At 42.3% G+C, this 13,530-nt stretch overlaps 1 protein-coding gene across 4 annotated transcripts in view; it reads right to left on the bottom strand.

Moving 5' to 3' along the window:
• The window catches only part of plekhg5b (pleckstrin homology domain containing, family G (with RhoGef domain) member 5b), a gene marked incomplete at its 3' end in the record, with an annotated part of 92,890 nt that overhangs the window by 25,113 nt on the left and 54,247 nt on the right, over positions 1-13,530 (bottom strand). For all 4 annotated transcript variants that reach the window (XM_080469522.1, XM_080469523.1, XM_080469524.1 and 1 more), the window contains 5 exons: positions 3,927-4,068; positions 2,504-2,603; positions 2,264-2,324; positions 1,880-1,971; positions 1,638-1,774 (listed from right to left, as the gene is read on the bottom strand). In XM_080469522.1, the coding sequence (XP_080325648.1) occupies positions 1,638-1,774; positions 1,880-1,971; positions 2,264-2,324; positions 2,504-2,603; positions 3,927-4,068 (532 nt within the window). The remainder of the gene's footprint in view (positions 1-1,637; positions 1,775-1,879; positions 1,972-2,263; positions 2,325-2,503; positions 2,604-3,926; positions 4,069-13,530) is intronic.

The following is a 13,530-nucleotide window of genomic DNA, read 5'->3' as shown; positions in this document are numbered from 1 at the left end:
CTATATTTAGATTTTTATCCATCATGTAATGTAGTTACTTATTTATTAATGTAGTTACGATATGAAGGCAGATATAGCTAATGTAGATATTTACATAGTTTGTTATCTAGTTGAGTTACTATATTTCATCCATTGATTCATTCATCATGTTTTCCTTTTCCCAAGTATGCCTTGGTTTTTTTCCAGCACTATTATTTTGCATCCTATCCAACCTAAATGTTCTTACAATGTATTACTGCGGATGTAAACAATTAAAATGGAGCTGGTGAATCACATATTACCTTATATTATTTTAAAAGTTCAACAAAAAACAAGCAATAAAAGAAAACAAATCAGCACGTGTCCATGTTGCGATGCACAGCTAGAATGTTTAATTGTGATTATCATGGGCCCTTGTTAAAAATATTTTACCATATAAGAATGATGGATTCTGAATATTAATTACTTATTAAGAATAACTACGTATAAGAAAACCAAGAGCCGATCAGATTTTCTGATGATCTACATATTAATCACTGTCAATTCAAAAGTTCTGGGGAAAAAAAAACACACGCCCCAAAAAAACAAATATAAAACAAACCACTAAATGACACAACTAGTCCTACTTCCCGTGGCTGAGCAGCTGTACAGAGCTTCCTGACCTCAGACTGTACGTAAGTCAAGCGTTTCTAAAGAAAAGGAATCATTCGGGGAAGTGGATCTTGTCTATGGGAGACGAACGGGCCTTTGTTCCACACGCTGCAGTAACTGGAACCGTGAGCGGCGGCGCTCTTCCTCTCACAAATCACGACTTCTCGCTGGGTTTTCTTTGAATTCACAGCAATTCTAACAACTCGTGTTTAACAGGAGCAGATCGGTGACACATTTCTCAGGATGTGGCAGGGATACGGTCCACTCCTTTTCCCTTCTAGTCAAACACACGGGTGTGAGAGGAAGCCGGCTCACGCCATCTGTCTCACTCAGGCTGTTGTTGAAGGTAAGAAGAGATGAGGATGAATATTTGACACTGTAACCACTGAATAAAAAGACTGCTCCCTTTAATAAATATAATCCGTATCAATCTGGAGGCGAGTTTTTAATGTTAATCTCACAAAAGGCAGTGATATGACTCTGCGAGGTTAATTTGTTCAACTATTACAAGTCACTGGGACTGATACAATCATTCTCTTGCTTGAAAAAAATATCCAGATTATTTGAGGATTTGATCATTTTTAAGGCGTTAAATGGTTCTGAAAAGGACTGACGTGACAGAAAAGCTTGATACAACAATTAATCGTAAACGAGCTCAGTCCTCCAGACAAGATCATGGAAGATGACCTAACTAACTAACATTGGCATTAACTTGTTATCCACAGTAACCGTAGTGTCAGCATGTCTGGAGTTGATCTCTGCTGTTCTGCTGCTGCTTCTTTTTGTCATTAATTCATAAAAACTGTTTCTCCATGGCAGCTCCAACATCCAGATATCAGAGCATCTTCCTCCCACGAACTCAGTCACTAACAGACTTGATAAACAATTGCAGAAAACTTTCATTTACAAATTGTCCAACCAGCGCAGAGTTGTTTAAATGTCCCCGTCAAAGTTCATTTCCTTACTCTCCTTGTTATTCGATGGCCTGGACACAGTTGTGTTTTTACCTTTCACTTTGAGGTAGTGTCCTCCAAAGCGGTAGGCTTCGAAATTAAGCGACAGAGGTGTGTTGGACTGATCCAGGAACAAGTCCACCCGCGACAGTTCGATACCGTTCCTCTCAAAAACCGGACCCAAAACCTCCCTGAAACAAAAAGACAGAAAACCCCCCCCCAGAAAAGTCACATCGAATTGAAGCAATAAAGCTGTGGATTACATTATGACGTGGAGGCTCCTCCTTCGCTCTCACCGCAGTGTTTTCTTTTTCATCGCAGGTACAATCTCTGTGTTAATGTCCACATTGAGGTCGAACTTGAGGCTGAAGCATTCTTTACTGGGGTCCTGCAGGGGGATCGCACACCGTTAGTCCACTCAGCTTTCTGCCTGCATGCACGCTCTGTGGAACTCCACAGGGGGGCTCTTTTTCACTACACCCAGACTAAACACAGCCTGCGAGATGCCATTATTTCATATCAAGGGTGCAGAAAAAAAAACCCAGCACCTGCTGTTTTATATTCCTCTCCACTCTCTATGATCTTTATAGCACACTCCCTTCCAGGAACTGGGGTTTATTCGAGGGGAATCTTTTTCACACGCGACGCACTGCGGCACGTGTCTTTACACGATTACTTACATCAGTGTGTCGTCGCCGCGGCTTCTTTTTCACCAACTTCATCCCCACTGTCTTACGCTCCCTGCAGAAACAGTCACACACCCGTTACGACACCACCGCTTCAAAACAGACATGGTTTATAGTTGTGATTTATGTGTGTGTGTGTGTGTGTGTGTGTGTGTGTGTGGGGGGGGGGGGGGTTGTTTGACGGGGCTGACAGGGACACCAAGTGCGAGCATGACATAACGGGATGTTACCAACCCGCGGTCGTTGCTCCCCTCATCCTCTTCCTCCAGGTCGGAGGGGGGGCTGGTGCGTGGGGGGCAGGAGCGAGTGGACACGTTCCGAGCCAGGATGGAGGCTGGAGGGCGAGGAAACACAGCGGTCACTTCCTCCGTCAGATCAGCACAGTTATTTTATTCATATCAAACGTCTAGTAAAGACGTAGCTTCACCGGGTCTAAATGAGTTGGTTTCACTTTGCAAAACTGGAAATGTATTTATTATTGTTTATATACTTTTATTTACTTAGGTGAAAGGCTATTGTGTTATGCCGAATTATGTTTTTTTTAACTCCTAAAAAGTATTAAACATGTTTGGAAACAAATCTATTTTCATCATCATACGTATCAGCACAAAATCTGAGTCTTATAATTGTATAAATATGAGTACATGTACATTTGTATATTGCATACTTTTACTTGAAGTTATCCATTTAGCATAGTTTCATGGTATAATCCTGACTCAACATAGATATAAATAAAGAATAGAAGTTAGGAGCCAGATTCTCACAAGATCTCATGTCAATTTGAACTTGTTGGATATTGTGTGTCAAAAAGGTATCAAATAATGAGATATGGAAAGTTTCTCTTCAATAATTCATACTTGCATTCATTAAAAACACCAATGAGAGTGTCTACTTTGTTCATGGATAAAAGACGACGTTAATAATTTAAATGTGGCCTAAAAATTCTCTGCAAGGCTCACTACCACAAGCCGACTCAAAGACGTTTGAACAAACTTTTCATATTTTGAAGCAATCAATATGCTTATTTCTATTACTTATGTAGGGGTAAGAAGAAAAACACCACCTATCCAGGAAGAAAAGCTTCATATCAAATCTTGTGAACTGGGAGCTGGCGATGTGCCTAACAGTTCAGTTACCAGTGGTGCTTGATTATGAGTAGTGAGACGATTAGTCTATAGAAGAACATTTCTCGCATTATCTGCATGGGAACAAACCAACAGGTAGCCTGAATACTGAAGCTGGTTTATTAGATTTCATTAATCAAATGTTCCCATTTGGGCCTTTTTGCAGATTGGCTACATCCCTTTGAAAAAACAGTCAGAGTGACGTGAACAACAAAGGATCAACATCTGCCTGCAACTTCTGCCTCTGGTTCCACTTTATCTAATGTGGCTGAATCAACCCACTATTATGAGTAATAGTGAAGTTTTTTTTCAGAACTAAATGAGTGATCACATTAGTTCAAAAGTCTGAATTTCACAGCAAACACATGAAAAAGAAAACATTAAGTTGTACAAGTGGATTTACACGATCTGCCTTGAAACTATAAAAACTTGGTGTCCTGCGTGTTTGCAAAGTGAAGCCCTGCAGTGAGGTGAGGAGGCTGACATCACTGTGAGGGGACCAAACGCCAAATAAAGAAACAACACATGGCTACCTTGAGGTTGCAAGTCGAATCGGGGGTGTCGGTCAAAGTGCATGTTGTCTGTGTTCTCCGAATGGCAGCGTGAGTCACATGACTCACACAGGTGAAGGGGGCTTTTGCTATTCAAGTCTTGGCAGTCTGGGTGGTGGCAAACCTGAACGCACAGAGAAACAAACAAAGAGGGGGGAAAAAGGGGACGAGAGAAAGTCAGATCAACAAAAAAAACTTCTTGGAATACAAAACAGAGTTTAACAGTCTGGGCTGGAGTGGAAAGGGCAAAACAGTCACACACACATTTGAAGTAAACAGCTCCCTGCATGCCTATTGTTTCTCCACAATTAAAGGACCGCAGAGTCTGCCACGGGCATTCCTGAGGTTTGGCGACTCCCACCTCCCCCCACCATCTGTGCCCCTCTCTGAGGAGGGGGCCGGCTAATTGACTTAAAGTCAGTGCCACTGAGAGCAGCTTACCCTCGCGTGAACTAAAACTGCATCCCGAGAGGTGAAAAACTGAAACGGAGCAGCAAACTGGACGAACCATGCAGCAGAAGGCTGCAGGATTAAGGATGTCTCTCTCTCTCGCTGTCTCTGCCCAGACATACTAACCCCCACCCCCACCAACAGGTGGAATCTACTATTGTAGACCTCCTGGTTCCACCCTTGGTTCCCCTCCTCGTCTTTGCCCACACCCGGCTCAGGAAGCGAGGACGTATGGAGAGATACAATTGAGGTTGCGCTAATGTACTTCCTGACATTGTTCCCGTGTTCTCAGGTGGAGCAACAGATCTGTGCTTGTGTGTGTTAAAATGCCCGGCAGAGTAGTTTATAGTAGTCAACTACACAATTTGAGGGTCATCCACAACATACCATGCCAATCGGAGATGATTAGATTGTTGACGCACTCCATATATAACGGAGAATTAAAATGAGGGCTGCACAATATATTGAAAACTCCTGGTTATTGTGATATTAACATGCGCCAAATGTATATCACAAAAGTGAACTGTGTTAAATTGTGCTTTAGTGCACGGTGCATGCCAACATATTTGGCCTATTAAAGGAGCCAAACTGCCCTTGATGCCCGCCCACCAGGTAGACGTGAATGTCGATACAAACAAAAACAGGCCGCGGTGTTATTTGGAAGAACAAATCTCAAAACACAAATACGTTAACATCATCAGCACAAGTGTTTATCACTAATCACATTGTCATCGCCACAATCGTCAACAATATGTTAGCAGTTCCAAACACAAATACAACCCCCCCGCAGTACTCTACCGTCATATTGTGCAGATGGGAGCTGGACTCTTTGCAGGTTATCTTTGTATCCATGCCTGCAGGCCCCCAGGACCTCAATAAACATCAGACTCGCCACCTTGCCGGCTTGCTAAATTGCTCTGCAATGCGCTGCTCTTGACTAACACTGACAGGCTGCCTAATTAATCCACTGCTCTCAATGTCTAGCCAGGTATAATCGCAGATTTTAAAAGGAGCCGGTCACTGGACAGGGAGGTGGGGGGGGGGGGGGGGGGGGGGGGGGGGGGGGGGGGGGGGGGGGGCGTAAGAAGGGAGGGTTGAGGGTTATGAAAGGGCCAGGAGTCCCGGTGAAGATATAAACCCAAGGCAGGAAGGAAGGAAGAATTTAAAAAAAAAAAAAGAAAAAGAGGAGGGGGTTAGGGGGGGTCCATCCAGAAGCTTTTCAGAAGTACAAAGCTCCCCTAATCTTGCAGCCTAATTGGTGCCTGTGCTCCGTCAGAGCCATCTGACGCTCCTGCAGAGATTAAACAGCTCCACGAGCCAGGGTCTTCTCCTCTTTTTTCCTCCGGGTCCCTTTCTTCTCTGTCATCTGCCACCACCAGCACAGACTCCTCCCTTCCTCCAATACACCAAGGGTCACCCTACCCAGGCAGAGCCCCAACCGGAGGGAGGCTTTAAATAGAAAGAGACTGAGACAAAGACAAGCGTCAGCGACTGAGCTTTGGAGGCTAAACAAAACATGAAGGGTGGCCTGAGATAATGTAGTGAAACTGATGTGGGATTAAAGGATGATTCCATTTTATTATAACTTCATTTTCATAGTTTTGGTTACTATTTTTCATCAGTTTTGATAATAATGTATATGATAAGACTATCAAAAGCAAAATTCCAACCATGCCAACGCACACTCCTCTTATAATTAAATTGATAAATTAAATGTATGAAATCATATATATATAAAAGCACAATTAGAGCCTGAGAAAGCAATAGTAATGAAATAATTTCATCATTTCTATGCGCTACGTTGCAGTGATGAACTGAGCGATGCCAATCAGCATTGTAAAACCATTTCCAACCACAAGGTGGTACAGTGAGCCACTCTTCATTTTGTTTGTTGCTGGAAATAACCCCACTTGGTTAAAGCTCTTACCAAGTGGTCATTATTCCACCTCACCCTCTGTGAGCACATTCAGCTTATGAAAGAAATGGCAAAAACAAGTTAACATTGTTTACTACTGCTATTAAATACTAACTAGTGGTGTCACAAAATCAGCTTCCGACATTAAGTAATTGAAATAAATGTCTTGCGAGAGGTGTTTTCGTCAGATGCTTCCTGGTCCTGTTTTTATCCTGGCTAAAAAAGCCTAATCACTTAATTATTTCATGTCTTATCTGTCTACTATGTATTTTGTTAACAGTACATAGTAATAATAGCATAATCATATTATGTTTGACTTACACAACACTTTTACCCACTTCAGGAGTCTTTTAATGTCTAACACTTTATACTGTTAGTCGTATTCACTCGTTCATGCATAAATTCACACACCGATGGCAATGGCTGTCATGCAAGGTGATCCACCTCCAGTAGGAGCAATCTATGGTTCCATGTCTGGCCCAAGAACACTTGCCCTGCGGAGAGGAGGATGATGGGGCATCGATGAGCCAAGCTGAGGACCGGATGTAGAGGCACCTCAAAGTAACTGAAGTATGGACAACCTGATGTCATTCTTGCACCCCAGACAATTAATAAAAAGGTGAATCCTATTTAAAAGAAACTTTTACAAAGAAACAAAGCTCAAAGTTAGGTTAGTTAGAAATCCACTCGATTATTTGGCTAAGCAATTAAATATTCACAGCTGCAAGACATACTGGCACGTAATGAAATCTGTGGCAGTACTTGTGTAAACAGCAGTTCGGGAATAGTTCGATAGAAAAGTGATGTACTCTCACAAATTCAATGTAGTTTGGCTACTTTAATCGACAGAATAAAAACAAGGTTGATATGAACCAAATCCAATTCAAGCACTGGAATATTAACCTGAACAGATGTGACATCTGCTGTGCTGCTGGCCACTCCAATACCTGGATATCATTAACCCAGAGACACTGTGATCCAGCCCAGTCTGGAGGATAATGCTGCTCATCTCAACACATTGCATTGTATTATTATACGAGCGTCTTCCATTTTAGAATTGCAGATTAGTCTGAATTTGAATCGTCTGTAATTCGCTCAGCTCAAAGCACAATCCCCTAACTTATTGCAACTTTGACAACAGAATACATCACCTGAAGAAGCAACAGTTTTGAGTAAAAAAAACTCCAAACTCCAAATAGGAGTCAACAACTAACTGGTGGAGCAATTAGCAGCTCCGTCTCAAGTCCAAGGAGACCAGAGAGGAGCCAATGCTAACTTCCACACGTCAAGTCGACACAAACACAACTTGAAATGCGTGTGAATGTTCTTGTGGGTGACTAAGACAAAATGGCTTCATGGGAAAAGTGTGAAAATTCAAGTCAAGACATTTCCAAGTTGTTGCAATTGGTCTTACTGACCAAGTGAAGAGTTTCACCTCTGACCGACTCATTGACCTCAACTTAGCACTAGACGACCACAAACAAGTCACAGGAACCTGTTACAACATCACTTGCTTATTCTTCCCTAAAGTGCGCACACACACACACACACACACACACACACACACACACACACACACACACACACACACACACACACACACACACACACACACACACACACACACACACACACACACACACACACACACACACACACACACACACACACACACACACACACACACACACACACACACACACACACACACACACACACACACACACACACAAGACAAATGTGCCTTCGCACAGAGGTGGTGAATTCCCCTTGAGGTGTGGAGCCCAGGCATGAGAAATGCGAGCAAAATCAGACGCCATATTTAGACAATGGCCAGGATAGGTAAGCTCTCCTCGCTATCAAGTCAGAGGCGCTCACATTCCTGCTCGAACTGAAGAAGCTGAAAAAAAAAAAAAGGGATGCCGCGGCCAAGATAAACCATCACAGTCTCTGTAAGTGAACCAAAAAGCACCGAATGGAGAAAAATCAAATAAGCCGGGAAGAGCTCTCACTGTCATGACAGATACCTGAAGATATACACCCAGCACAGAGCCTCACTTCAGGAAAGGAGCAGGATTCTTCCAATACTGAACATTCCAATCAATGAGGAGGAGGATTGATATTTCTGTAGTGAAGAAAGTGTTTAATGCTGCCATTTCTGGATCTGGAGTTGGTACAGTTTCCCAAACACGAGGAAGAAGGTGCAAGTCGGACATCTGCAATCTTTACGATCAGAGGAGAAACTTTTCCACCAGGACAGCAAAGCTTATGAACAATAAATTACATAACGTTTTGTTCAATAAACTGTAGTTTGAGTTGAAGATGCATTTATGAAATTTGAAAATTACATTTAAGAGCTTCTGATGTTTTTCTTATTGTACTTAACATTTTTTCTCTCCATCAAAGCCATTTATACATTTTAGCTCCGGCCATTTGCCATTTCAGTTTTAGATGTTTGGCTGTTATTTATAATTTCAACTATTTTAGACTATAAAGGCATTTTAACTGTTAGTTGTTTTTGCCATTTTGTGCACATTGGAGATATCATTTCTTAAAGCTATTTCAACCTTTTTGGTCACGATAGCCATTTAACTTTTTAGTTCTCTTAGCAACTGTAGCCATTTTGGCCATTTTTAACTAGTTAAGCCTACTTAAGTTATTTTAGCCAATTTAAATCCAAAAAATTTTCAAACATCTTTTCGCCATTTTAGCTGTTTTAGTTCAGCGTGACCTTTTGTATTTGATGGCAGGTTAGGATCTGATGCATAGTTCAGTTGACAAGCTAATGAGCCATTGATTTTATTTAACTTTCAGAGAGCGTCTAACTCCAACATGGGGCAAAAGAGTCTGCCGAGCCGTGAACAGCAGACCCGTGTGTGTGGAGGAGGTGATAGTGTGGGACAGCTGACTGCAAATGTATGAATGTGTGCGAGACAACATGTGTCATGCGAGTGTATGTTGCGTGTGTCCCATGCATGCCTGCTCTGGGATTAGTGAGGCGGTTTGGGGTAGCATGACTGTAAGATGAAAACACTGCGCACGCACACATACACGCGCACACATACAAACGCACATGCTTCTTCATCTCCTCCCCAACAGCTGAGAACACACAGCGGGCCCCACAGTGGCCCTCGTCTTGGCTTAGCACATCCAACGCCACGTGGCACCTGCTTATGCATCCTTGTTTCCACACACCGTGCATGCATGCCAATTCTTACACACACACACACACACACACACACACACACACACACACACACACACACACACACACACACACACACACACACACACACACACACACACACACACACACACACACACACACACACACACACACACACACACACACACACACACACACACACACACACACACACACACACACACACACACACACACACACGCACACGCCCGTTCCAAGGCTGTGTCATTGATGAGCAGCGCTGCAGTCGCCGAGCAGCAATAAAGCCGCTCTTGTTTGAAAGGAGACGACTGAAGTCTCTCGAGGTGAATCAGGATTATTAGCCGAACACTTAATCCCACATACACAAGTGCGCGGCACATGAAGGCTACACACTTCACGGCACTGAGCATACACGTCGACACACACCGAGGGATTGGAGTTTGGCGAGATAGCTTCACCCAACACTTTTCACACCGAGCCCTAAAAGCATTAACCCGGGGAAAACTTTAGATCGTAAACATGAGTGGGGTTGGGGATGGACTCGAGCAGCCAGACAGTGTTCTTCATCTCCAGCCTCCCTATACTCACTGTGACAGTCTGCCACATCCGCACAAGCTGCACAAATAAGTCTTTGCGTTAGAATTACATGACGCATTGAGGGAAAGGCCACAGATAAATTCAAAGCTAGATTACAGATCCCACTTGGCGTGATACAGAGATCGTCCATCACCCGGAGGAGAATCTGCTCTGTAATGTTCTTACTGGTTTTGCAAAAAGGGAAAAGCGCACACCAGTGTGTGTGTGTGTGTGTGTGTGCAATCTGACAGCGTCAACCCTCCTCCTCCTCACCAGGCCTTCGTCAGCGCTCCTCTGAACAGCTTGTCCTGCCAGAGCACACCTAGCACTTGCATAACAGCACGCATCAGCACCAGTGTTTTTATTGCATTAAAAGGAGGAGTGAAGAGACGTGGCTTCCAATAGATAATGAGGAACAAACCAATCCTGTCTGTTTTGTCCCGTGAAGGTTGAAGGTTGAGCTCATCAATACAACAATTAACACTCACAATTAAATCAAAGTCACTAAAGTTAAGCGTACAAGCTGCTTGTTCCACATGCCAGTGGTGAAATAAACCATTCACTTGAATCAGATGAACTTTGAATTGAGGAGCTGCATCAAACATTAAAAATAAATAAATAAATAAACAAATAATCTCCCTTTACTTGATTTGATCAAATAAACCAAAGTACTGATTCAAGTTCATGATGTGATGTACATCTGACCCTTTAATGTCACTAAACTAGATTAGAGCAATGATTTCTGGCTCTTTAAGTCCATGTGTAGGGGTTCCCTTATGTTTTTCCAAAATGTTATATTAGTATATTTTTTCCCAGCGTCTCATATGAATACATAAAAAAAGAAAGAAAGAAAAGGTCAATATAGCCAGATGGCTAAAACAGCTAAAATGTAATAAAATGTCTACCTTTCTCAATTGTAGTTCTGAAACTTCATAAATGCCCCGTAAGATACAAATAGTGTTCACATAGCGAAACTATTCAACAACTTTAAGAGCTGTGGTATTCTCGTGAAGTGTGGATGTGTTTCGCAACTGCAGACGGGCTTAATTTCTGGTAAAATAGCATGAACGTCGGTTTTGGTTTGAAACGTTGCAGATGTCTGCATTATGCTTTTGAAAGACCCAGTCCTTATCAGCTCTAAACGGTTCTGGCCTTGTTCACGGTGTGCTCCAATCAAACCACAAAGTAGAGGCACTTGGTTTAGCTTTTTTCCAAGGAGAAAAGTCTTGATTACCTTCACGCAGTCTGTGAGGTCCTGGTAGGGAACAGACCTAACAGGGAGTACATTACGGCCACGGCCAAAAAGTGTCATTTCAGCATTAATTAGCTCGGGTCGATATAATCTCTGTAATGAGGCTAAAAATAGCATGTTTTGTTTTCTCCCGATTTAATTAGAGGAGCTGACCAGAACATTTGTTATCACCAAGATCATGCTAATAGTCACGTGACATTTCCATTTGGAGTGTGCGCACACTCAAGGCTGTGTGTGGGAGGGGGTCGGGTGGGGTGGGGCTTCACATGCAACACCTAAATGTGCTACGTCAGACAAAAAAAACAACAACTAATCTTATCTTTTAATGGCATATTGTGAAAACAGGAGTTCCCACACACACACAGCTGTTTGTCATGGCGGTGCACACACCCTCAGAGTAAACTCAACTCCCTATCATTGTGTCAAACAGCCATCAACACACACACACACACACACACACACACACACACACACACACACACACACACACACACACACACACACACACACACACACACACACACACACACACACACACACACACACACACACACACACACACACACACACACACACACACACACACACACACACACACACACACACACACACACACACACACACACACACACAGGAGCTGAAATCAAAGCTATTCTGAATCAACACAGAGCATTAATGCACAATGAGTGATCCTGTGATGATGATCACAGAGTATCTTCTATCTTGGTCTTTGTTAGTGACGTTATGATACAGTGCATTTGATTACACGGACCAAATTTAATGCTATAGTTAGAAATAAAAAAATAAATAAAATGTTGTCCTGACATGCAATTCTTTGGTGATTTTGGGGGGATTTTTATCAGTGATAAGCTGTGTTACCGTTATCAAGAGAAGGGAGCTTCACACCACCTTCCCTCCCCGCACCAAAAAGAAAAAGAAAAACACGAAAACGCATCCCAATAAACACACCTACGCACGCTAATGATTGGTTAGCGCCGCAGTCAGCCGGGGTCATGCACAGTCTTGTCCGAATAGCACGAAGTCAGTCAAACATCCAGACAGACTTCGGTCAGACCGACTCACACGGTTTAAAGCATCAAACTAATCAGCAATAAGACAAAAACACAGACATAAGTACACATCACCAGTGTTTCATGGTCTACGGCTGCACCGCTGTCTCGTTTTCCCCCCCACATACGCCTGATGAAGTGACTTTTTGAACTTTGTGTGGTCTTTGCACGGTACCACTGCTCTGCTTGCACAAACACTGGCACCACTGTAGCGACTAATGCAAATAAAGGTTAGGTTATGCCGGCGTTTCTTTGGATCTCGCAATAAAGTGTGTGGTCTCTTTTGAAGAAAACAAGACTCTTCGTGTTAAAGTAGCTTGCTGTTATTGGAAGACTCTTTACCACACCATTATCTCTCTATGTTGGATGGATTTCTACAGTGGTCTGATCATTGGTTATGAAAAAGTGTCAGATATAACGAGCAAACAAATAATCTTTTTTTTTAAAGGGTAAATAAAATGGAAAAAATATTAATAAAAACGGCATGTAACCAACTTCTATGACTCCTACTGACAACTGCATTCAAAATATTCTCTATCCACATAAACTACACTGAGATTTATTGAAATATAATATATTAATGGCATTTAGGAGCAATATGTTGCACCATTGACATCTATATTTAAGAAATCTTGAATATTAGGGAGGTACCAATAATTATTTTCATAACTGATTCATCTCTATCATTCACCAAGTCAGATGACAAAAGTCGTTTAAGAAAAATAAATTCATATCTCTCACTCAATCATTTATAACATTTCATCCCGATACTGTCTAAAATGTGTACAGCGCGGGGGCCAGTCAGGAACAACAAAAGAGCTATAAGGTCAAGGAAAAATTATTTAAATACAAAATGTGCAATCTCGATGGCCGTATAACTAATATTATGCTTTTATTTTGAAGAAGGAAACGTTTTCGGTTCTTCCTTTTGGCAGTTGTGGGTGTACCTTTCCCCGTGTTTGTGAGCAGAAGTTACTCTACAGAAATGTCACCTCACACTTAAGGAAAAAAGTAGTAAAGATTAATGCAGAATGTTGAATATTTTATAAGATGTACGCGTCTCGGTAAATGGTTCATGACATCAGAGGTAAAAGCAGTGTGCTTAGTTTATGAAGAACAGATTGCTGCTTTGAAGG

Source organism: Lipophrys pholis, assembly GCF_963383615.2.
Source record: "Lipophrys pholis genome assembly, chromosome: 8".
NCBI classification, from domain to species: domain Eukaryota; kingdom Metazoa; phylum Chordata; class Actinopteri; order Blenniiformes; family Blenniidae; genus Lipophrys; species Lipophrys pholis.
The sequence above is the reverse complement of the archived record's forward strand: the minus strand, read 5'-3'. Positions and strand labels throughout refer to the sequence as shown.